The sequence below is a fragment of the Cucumis sativus genome, chromosome 6 (assembly GCF_000004075.3).
Source record: "Cucumis sativus cultivar 9930 chromosome 6, Cucumber_9930_V3, whole genome shotgun sequence".
Taxonomy (NCBI): domain Eukaryota; kingdom Viridiplantae; phylum Streptophyta; class Magnoliopsida; order Cucurbitales; family Cucurbitaceae; genus Cucumis; species Cucumis sativus.
The window spans coordinates 25,541,011-25,550,944 of NC_026660.2; the positions used below are offsets into that span (position 1 = coordinate 25,541,011).

At 32.3% G+C, this 9,934-nt stretch overlaps 1 protein-coding gene across 2 annotated transcripts; it reads right to left on the minus strand.

Moving 5' to 3' along the window:
* Positions 1–644: 644 nt before the first annotated feature.
* On the minus strand, positions 645–3,368 carry LOC101217594 (transcription factor SPATULA). Of its 2 annotated transcripts, none has more exons than XM_031886680.1 (8): positions 2,662–3,368; positions 2,434–2,535; positions 2,288–2,353; positions 2,133–2,198; positions 1,749–2,045; positions 1,513–1,591; positions 1,167–1,320; positions 645–1,087 (listed from the first exon to the last, which is right to left on the minus strand). In XM_031886680.1, the coding sequence occupies exons 1-8, from the start codon at positions 3,109–3,111 to the stop codon at positions 1,057–1,059; spliced, it is 1,245 nt and encodes a 414-aa protein (XP_031742540.1). In that variant the 5' UTR covers positions 3,112–3,368; the 3' UTR covers positions 645–1,056. The 2 variants fall into 2 exon arrangements, with proteins under 2 accessions (XP_031742540.1, XP_004142005.2); XM_004141957.3 differs by having other exon boundaries at positions 1,513–1,594; positions 2,662–3,360.
* Positions 3,369–9,934: the final 6,566 nt, after the last annotated feature.

The window sequence follows — 9,934 nt, forward strand, 5'->3', positions numbered from 1 at the left end:
GAAGAAAAGTGGATTCAGCTACAGATTGTGTCCCTTCCTTTACAAGTTGATTAAACAGTTGTTGTCTTTTCTTTTCTTTTTTTTATCACAAAAAAGGGGCTGTGATGAATAATTGTTGAAGAAGCACTTTTTCAACAAATCATGAGCATCAGTATGGGTAGAACAGTAAAGGGAAGACAAGATAATATGGCAATTTTATGTTTAAAAAAAAAAAATGAAAAGGAGGCATTGATTCTTACAAGAATGGTTTTGGCTTTGCACTAGCTAAGGATACAGGTTCCCCCAATCCATACAATATTTTCACAAGTTAAGGCTACTGTTTTTCTTCCCCTATCCACAATACCATACCATTTGGACCATTTCTGTTTCCCTATTTCACAAATGAGACATTTCTTTGAAAAAGATGGGTGGAGTGATTCTTAGAGTGATTTTTTTCTTTTGTTTGACCAATGAGGGACTTAAAGTTACGCTTCTAACACATCCCTGGTTTATTTGTGCATATTTAAGAAAATCCTTCATAAAATTTAATAGTCACTCAAGAAAGAGCTTTCCAATCCTAACCTAACTTTTGAATTATGTGGTTATGATCACAAGAACAATCTTTATAATTTCAGTAGCAGCTTATCTTAATAAAAAAAACTTTGTTCATCAACAAGTTATTTTCTTAGTAATACTCTTAAACCACGTAGCTTTGATACATAACAAAGAAACTACAATTTATAGTTTTAATATAAATGGGAATCTGAACAAGATAGTTGCAAAAACCATCATATCTAATCCGAATTCCAACTCAAATACATATATTAGAAACAGGAAACGTAACTAAGCCCCAAAAGATGGGAGGAAAAAACGATTCAGCTCGTAAAATAATGATGGAGAAAAATCAATGAGTAGACTTGAATGCAGATTTGTACAAGAGAACTGCGCAGATTCTCTCCACAATGAAATTAGGCAGCTCAAAGCAACAATTTTTCCCCATGCCCGTGAATGATTTGAAGAGAGTAAGAATATGGAGGGTGACAGAAAATGTCAACAATGTTGATGATCATTGCAGCTCTATTGTTTCAGTCGGTCTTCTTGTTTGATGCTGGAAACATACGCGAACCAAAAGTAAAAAAAAATGTTGGGTAAACAAAAAGGAAGGAGTTAAATTCAAGTACGTTTACCCATTAAAAGGGGAAGGGAATACGAGGCTGTGCTCTGGGGTGTAATTCAGAAGCACGCCAGACCGATTTCCTTCAATGATGCACGGTTCCACTGAGAGGCCATTCTGTAATCCTTGTAAATCAGGAGTCTCTGGTATGTTATAGGGGCATGATACTGCAACAAACAATTTTAAAATTGAAAAGACAATCTCATCTTGTTGATTTTTCATGGATTTAGTTGTGATTTAATGGTATCGGAGTAGGAGTTTTTACAATTAATGTAAATCATAAGCTTCAGCTTCAGCAATTTAACAATTCTCGTGAAATAGTGGAGTATTATAGAAGGTTGGTAGATCAAATTACGCACCTAAGGGAGTTGTCTCCGATTGGCTCACATTCACATTCACCGCCTGGTGATCATCTCGCAGTAAATCTCTGCTGCAAATCTCCTTTCAAATGAAACATGGAAGGATATTTCAAGCATTGTTAGCTTTTATTCAAGGGGGACTTGAAATAGATTTCTACATAGGTTATGCTTCAGTCTTCAACCTTGTACTAACAAAACCAACCAACTTATGAATGAATATTACTGCAAAGTTTTACCTTAGATTTGGAGGACTCACTCAAGTAAAAAGGGACTAGGTGAGCCTGGATGGGCGGGACCAATTCAAATGGAGTTTCAGCTGCATTAGTTCTTCCAATGTCTGACATGAAAGGATGGATGGAGGCAGCCTTTTGGTCAGGCAAACTGAGAAAGATCTGGTTAGGTCTTTCTTGGTCAGAAGAAATTGACCTGTTTTCTTCACCAAAGTCCATTCTCATGTGAGAAAGTTGGAGATATTGCAAACTTCCAGGCAAGTTCATAGGATGCAAACTCAAGCCATTTCTCATCGACAGCATCTGGTTGATGTGAATGAAACCAGAAATGAACTCCGAGAATGCAATTATTTATGAATAACTAGAGAAGACAGCCGCCCATGCACCTACCTGAACTTGAAGTTGAAGCTGCTTCAGATATTCAATTGCTTCGTCTAGCATCGAGGCCTTGTCAGTCTGTTGCACTTGCACGCAAAAGAAGAACAAAACTAAAAAAGGGGGATGGCATCAAAATCAAACAACACCCAATTTTCGAATTGTGTTACCTTGTTAGAATTGGGGATCAGATTTTGCAGCGCTTTCATTTTCTCATTAATTCTGCTCCTCCTTCTCTGCTCGGGAAATCGATCAAAATAAAAAACGTTGATTGATAATAACGATTGGAAAGTAAAACAAAAGAAAAGAGACTTACCTTTTCAGACAAATTATGAACTTCAGCGGCTCTGCTTCTCTTGGAAGAGCTGCGAGGATTGGGCTTTGTAGGCAGCTCTTCAACCAATGCCTCCAGACCCTCCTACACATTTACACAAACACAATGACTGCTTAAGAAAATCTTCATTCTCATGCCCACCAGCTCAATCCTCAAAAGGGGAAAAATGAAAAGAAAAAACAGAACCCAGAAGTGGAATGAAGTAGGTACCTCACTTTCGCAGTCAAATTCATCGTTTTCGTTATGATCACTAGCTCCGACCGACGTAGAAGACGCGTTGGGTGGAATGGATGTGGGAAAAGTGCGCAAGGGATCATGTAGTACACCGGATGATGGGGAATTAGCAAATTGTTCTGAGGAATCGACGGCGGAGATCTCGTCCGGCACTGCATTGGGCGGTCCGTATGGAGGGGGAAGGTTATGGGTTGGGGGGGTGAAGGCTCTAATGTTGCAGGTGAGCTCGGAAAAGATGGAGGGAGAGGGAGAGAGAAGAGAGAAGTGAGGAGCAGAGGAAGAGGAACGCCGCAAAATCTGTTGAAGAAACAGAGAGATATCGTCGGGAGGTGAAGAGGAAGAGGAAGAGAGGGCTGGGGCGGGGAGAGTCCACGTCGAAGAAGAACATGCATTTCGATCGCAGTTGTTGGGAACAGAATGGTCCATATTAGAGGAATAGAAAGCGAAGCAGAGCAGCAGTCTAAGTCGCCATTTTAAGTTAATTGAATATCGTCCACTTCGATCCGATGATGCCCGGCGCTACCTAGTAATCTCTCCACCACACTACTGTCCTGAGCTTGTGGGCTCCTTTTTCTCTCCGTCTCCTATAAATCGTCTATGAAACCATACCCAATACCCAAAACAATGGGTATATTACAATGTAAGAGGATTTATAGATATCAACATAATTTGCATTCACCTCCTACCAAATCAAATGCTAAATACTTTCAATTCAAGTCTATATTAGATTCATATTATTGACATATTTCTATCAGCAAAATACAATGAAAAGAATGATAAAATATTAGTAATGGAAAGAAAATGATAAAAAAGAAAGTGCATGATAAATGGGTGTTTGTATCAAATACTGATAGACTTAGACCATTACTTAGGTCCCATGATATCTCTTTCTATCATTCAAACAACTCTAATTGCAACCATGTAGTCTTTTGATGAGAGTGTTATTGTTGATAGGTTTTTATGTAAATGTATAATGACAAAAGTTTATCTTAATAATATTTTGATTATTTGACATTGTTTATGGTTGATATGACTTTTATGAAAAAATATATATAATCTATATATAATACAATATTACCATCTATGAATTTGTATATTTTGTGATTAAAGTGTATGGATGACAGATTTTTTTCATTAATAAAAAACAATTATCATTAGTAGATTTTTTCTAACAAATAAGTTGAATAGTTATTATTAAAATTTAATTAATTTCTATGTTTTAGTTTTAGTTTTTCTATCAGGTTTAATTAATATTTTTCTTTATGTATTTGTTTAAAACAAAGAAAATAACATAACCCCAATTAAAAGTATTACAAATGGAATGAAAAAAAGTTTGTTCAAAGGACAATCATCAAATGGAATGAAAAATGGTTTTTCCAAAGGACAATCATCCCTCCGTATTTAACAATAATTAATTCTTTCTACGTTTTGTACTTGGTTAGATGATGTGTAATAACAGAAGTTTATTAGTAATATTTCATAGACTTGCATTCCATATAAAAACATAACATAATTGTGTAAAAGATTAGTGTTAAAGGCTTGTAGTTAATTTTTTTCTTGGGTTTTGTTTACAATATGTTTGAAACACCCTATCTGCAAATTAAATAGTTAAAATTTGAACTTATATTTTTCACATGACAGAGATATTAATTCGATTGAGTAGGTAAGTGGTATAGTATAGACTCCACAAAATACTCAAACTTTAAAACCAAAGCAAAGAAACGTTTACAGTTTTTAGGAGAAGTTGTGTGAGTCGTAAGGAAAATGGTTACCATCTTGGAACAATTGTGTTGAAGAAAAGTGGAGTATACGCGCGGGGAGAGAAAGAGTTGGAGGTAGGACTTAGGAGGATGAGCTTTTGAGCAGCGTGGTCTCAATTTTGTCAGTAACTGAATTATGATTGGGCCCTCATTATACTTAACACTAAATTAATACTCCTAATCTATATAACTAATCCTAATCTAATATTCATTTATTCTAATCTTCCCAGACCACCTCTGCTTCTGCCACCTCCACTTCCTACTCCCGCACGTGACCTCCACCATCTTATTTTCTTCTTTAATTCACTATTAATTAACCCCCCCCTCCACTCTGCACTATACTATTATACCACACTCCCATCTTCTTCTTTTTCTATACTTTTCCTCCATAATCTTTGTTTCCCATTTTACTCATTTACAATGTCTAAAATTGCGACATCAATTCCACCTTCTCCTTTTTCTAATCTCAATTCATTTTTTTTATATTATTATACAATTCATGCTTCTACATTCATTTGCTCTTTTCTTTTCTTCCTTTCTTTATTCTATTGAAAACACTTTCTGCCATAAACCAATCAAATAACAGAAATCCTTATATCAGTCACTAAAATTATTTTACTACTAAGGTTTAGAGATTGTTATAGGAAGAGAAAGATATAAATAAATGTAATATTTTAAATTATCTATAAAGGGGGTGTATAAGAGTACTATAGTTTTTTCAGAGCTACTATTAATTAATTACTAACTACTACACACGATAAATGCTAAATACTTTACATCTATTTTTTAAATGTTTGATGATACTATATATTTTGTATTGAGTCAAACAATAATCATCCACCGTCAACATATTTTGAGGTTTACGTGTTTTAAATTAATTAAAATTACATTTAATTATATTTGTTACAAAGAGATATCTTGTGGATTAGTTCAATCCTTAAATAGAAGGAATTATTGAGCATTTATTGATGATATACATATATATACATCTTAATCTTAAATTTAAATATAAAAAGACAACAAAAAACAAAGCCTTTTGGCTTGTAAGTTGTATTGTAACAACAAATTGAATAAACCCTTGGTCTAATCACCCTTCCATTTGTCGTTCCAATTTTTATCAACGTCCACAGCCCCACCCATGATCCACCTAACAATTCATATCATCTCTCTACTTACGTCTCTTTCTTTCTCTCTTCCAAAGTTTTGTTTGATTCTTGTACACATGTCTTTTCTTTTTCAAACATTTATTTGTGATATCAAATGCAAAATTATTAACTAGCTAAACACAACATGGGATCTGGCACAGAAGGTTCCGCACGAACTCAACAATAAAAAGAATGAGGTTAGGGCTACTACATAACAGACTGCCCTATATATATCACGATATTGTTTACGTCATTAAACATTTTCAAAATCTATAAGATAAACATTATTACTTCCATATCCAATTAATATTCAGTAAATTACTCTGTGACATCTTCACATTTAGTTCTCAATACATATATCTAAATAACGTGTCCTTTTAGTTTATTTATATATTTTTTTTGTCACATTTATTTAACTAAACTCTTTACATTGCATTACATGTACATTAGATATAGTGATGTTCTTTCTCAATTTACAATGAATAGTTCATGTATTGTAGATAGAGTTAGACATCTCATCCATTCAAATTTTTTGATATAAAATTATCTAAAACTGTAACAAAAATTTATAGGTGTATATATTATTAAGCAAAATAATATCTAAAACACATTTCTTCTTCTATGAACTATATCAAAACTAATATGGTTCGATCGAATAATACTACCCACGCCCAAAAAAACTAGACACTAGAACCATATTAGGTCTAGTCAATCAATGCCAAATTTTCTCATAGGTTTAGATTAGTTTAAATCTTGTGTGACTGTAGTTTATTTTAATTTTTAATATCATCCTTAGAAAAAGAAAAAAAAAAAAAAGATAATAGAAAATATAACGTCTCTATCTTAACTCAAAATTAAGTGTACAAATTTATTGAAAACTTAGGTGGTGTGATTTGATATAGCAATGGAATGAACACATTAGAAGTGTCTAGAGTCGGCTATATAACAGCTGGTGTGTGGGTGAGGGGGGACTCAATTGGGGTTGGTATAGCTATTAGATGTAGTTTTGTAAATGGGAGAGAAATACAATGAATTTAGGTTTATTTTAATTCATTCCAATCTATTTCCCATTTTTCCCTTCATGTCTCTTGTCTCTGTGACAAGGACACGTACACATTTGCTTCCATGCCTGTTCTAATTTCTAGCTATACCCTTCTTCAAACTTACAAACAGTTGAACCCCACAACACTTTATCCGGACCCATCCCCGTGGGGTATGGTATAATCACTACCATAGACCCTAATTCAATGGATACTCTCAATACACTCTACCACAATTTACAACTAAAATGGGAAAATGTGGGTGTGACAACTCATCACTAACTATAGCGTTTTAATTTTATATCTATGCAAGGAAGCTAGTAGTTCTTAAAATAATACGACCTCAATTAAGTATCTAGATTGTTCCTATTCTAAATTGAGCTAAAACATTTGTCCACCACATTCTAATACTATTGTCACTCGACTTCAACCTAACTAGAAAATGATATGTATTCTATACTAAATGCAACTTATTATTAGTAAACTATTAGTAATAAAATAATTTGAAAATATGGCAGAAGGATAACATTGTGATATCTTACTGTTAAACTTAGGCGCTAGTTAGTTAATTGTATTGATTTCTAGGCAAAGTTGCCAACCATATTAACAGTGTTTGAGTAACTTTTAGACAGAAGTTATTCAACAAAAAAAACAGATTCTTGGTTTTAAATATTATTTAGATGTTTCCTCAACTTAAATCATTAATAGATAGCAAATGTTCAACTTAAATGACACGTCTTCTTTAATTTATTCAGTATTTTGTTATTTTAGTTTATAATCGATTAGGTTTAACATTTACAAACATGAAAAAGAATCGAAAACTCCTGTACTGATAAGAGATTAAATATAGTAATATCAATATAAAAAATACAATATTTTATTTGAAGACGTAAAAGAGTGGAAAAGATACATGCTTTCGTTGACAACAAATAATCATTATTAAAATTTATCACTAAAACTGTAAGGCCAGGGCCAAAAGCTTTATATTTATAATTCTAATTTCTAATAATTTATTTAAAAAAAAGTAATTGCATGCTAACCTAATATTTATAGTTGATGAAACTACATGTGTTATATTTGGCATTAGAGAAGAAGAAAACGCAAAACAATGGCACGACACCGAGACATGCAATTCAATACATTGGGAACATACCATTTTCTAAAAAGTGAAGGCCCACCGATCAGATGGCATAATGAAATTAGAGACTTGGAGAATTAATAAGAGGCGTCGGATGAAATAGTGAGACACAAATCTCTAGGATTCAAATCATTCTATCCTCTGGACATGTCCACATCCAAATCACAGACTAATGAGACTGGTCTGTGTTTTTGGACGTTGATCCGATGATCCAATGACGTCACTTGATTGAGACATTAATACTTCTGTGGACCCGATCGCAGGCTACACCACCATATCCGTTTCCCTAATCGCATCTTGCCACGTTTCATTTATTATGTTCCATCCAATGCCTTGAAAAAGATATTCCTAAATCCATAATTTTACATATTGCAAAAAGAAAAAAAAAAAAAAAACACTTTTCTGTCATTAGGGTTGAGATAAGTGTCTATTTTATTTGGTTTTTTAAGTTCTTTTAATTTTTGGAGTTTGAACAAAAACTATAATCGTCAACGAGGTTCGTTAATCATTGATTGACTAATGAAAACGTGACATAGACATTATTTATTAATTAAATTAAGATTATGTGGCAAAATATATTAGTTTTATGTTGTTAATTATTCAAAAAGATGTCTTCCTCTAATTGTAAAGCTTGGTGTTCTCTTATGAATGATTCCAAAGAGTGCATTGTCATCTCTCTTCAAGCCCAAATGCTCTCACAAGCAGTAAAGCAACAAATTCTCTCCATTTTAATAAATATTAATTTCAGGAAAGATATAATGGGATGTTTGATTTTATATATGTGGATGCAAATAAGGATGATTATTTGAATTACCGTAAAAGGACGATTGAGCTTGTGAAAATTGATGTTGTGATTGAGTACGGAAACATCTTAGGGGGTAGATTTTATAGTTGTATCCTTAGATGTCTCCTTTTAATTTTGTCTTCAAACTTTTTTAATTCAACTTTCCTAATTTTTTATTTCCCAATGGCATCCTTTAGTGTTTGAATTATTCTTGATTGGTAATTTGTCATAAAATTTGATCTACTTTGTGAGACGAGTGAAAATAATTCGTACAGTACTTTAATTAAAAGTTGGAATGTTGACTGAGGTTGTTAAATTATTTTGTATACGTTTTACTTTGGTTGGATTTACTATGACAACAATTTGGTAAAAAGGGGATTTTCTAAGCACGTGTTAAGGATTGAACAAGTAACCAAATTTAACCATTTGATTTACTTTGATGAACAAGCTTTGCAATACAATCCAATTAGCAATGCAAAATTAGTTTTACAGAGATGAACAAATTTGTTAGGTACCAATAAAATTCTATAACTAGCTAAGTCAATAAAATTGAGCCGATGAAAGAATCATAATAAGGGCTAGTGAGAAAAGCTTAGTAAATTCTAAGGTTTCATTTAAAAAATAGTAAAATGATTTAATAAAAATTTAAATAAAGAAAAAAACACGAGCAAGATTCCCATGTTACGTTAAAAAAGATTCCCAATATTATATAATTTAAATATAAATAGCATAGACATATGTACATCTCAACCACGAAGTTAGTGATTCAAGTTTTCCTAGTTTATGTTGTGTAGTAAAAAGAAACCTATAGATGAAATAATGGAGATAAGCATAAGGAATAAACACAAGCATACTTCTATATAAAAAAAATAGATAACAAAATAATAATAAAAAAAAATTATAAGAGAATAGAAAAACATGATTTGATTTTTTTTTTCACCCTTAGCATATTGTTATGACATGTGAACATGAATGAAAAAAAATAATGAAATATTTATAACCAAGATTTGAAGTTGACGAATTTAAAATGTTGAAAGAGATGAAAGAGATAAAAGAGTAAAAGAAAGAGAGGAATGTTAACTCGATTTGAGAAAATCTAAATGACATGATTTAAATTTTAAATTTTTAAAAAAGTTATAATAGGAAGATGGGAAGTTATTTACGTAAGCAATCATTAAAAATTAAAAATTATAATGAAAATGATTAAATGACGAAATTGACAGTAAATAAAACTAGAAAAAAAGTTATAACGAGAGGCCACAAAATTTCTCCACTTTTGTTCGTTTATTTATACCATAGATATGAAAACTATTTCACACCCATGATCCAATTATAAAAGAATATTCATAAAAGGAAAAAAATGGTAAAAGAGAGGTAAACAT

What these genes read in the sequence shown, in the direction of transcription:
- LOC101217594 (XM_004141957.3), bottom strand. Translation starts at nt 3,111, where the DNA reads ATGGACCATTCTGTTCCCAACAACTGCGATCGAAATGCATGTTCTTCT. An exon ending in AGCTTCAACTTCAAGTTCAG is followed by an intron (nt 2,046 to 2,132) that starts GTAGGTGCATGG and finishes CACATCAACCAG; the next exon opens with ATGCTGTCGATGAGAAATGG. An exon ending in GTGAGTCCTCCAAATCTAAG is followed by an intron (nt 1,595 to 1,748) that starts GTAAAACTTTGC and finishes TTCATTTGAAAG; the next exon opens with GAGATTTGCAGCAGAGATTT.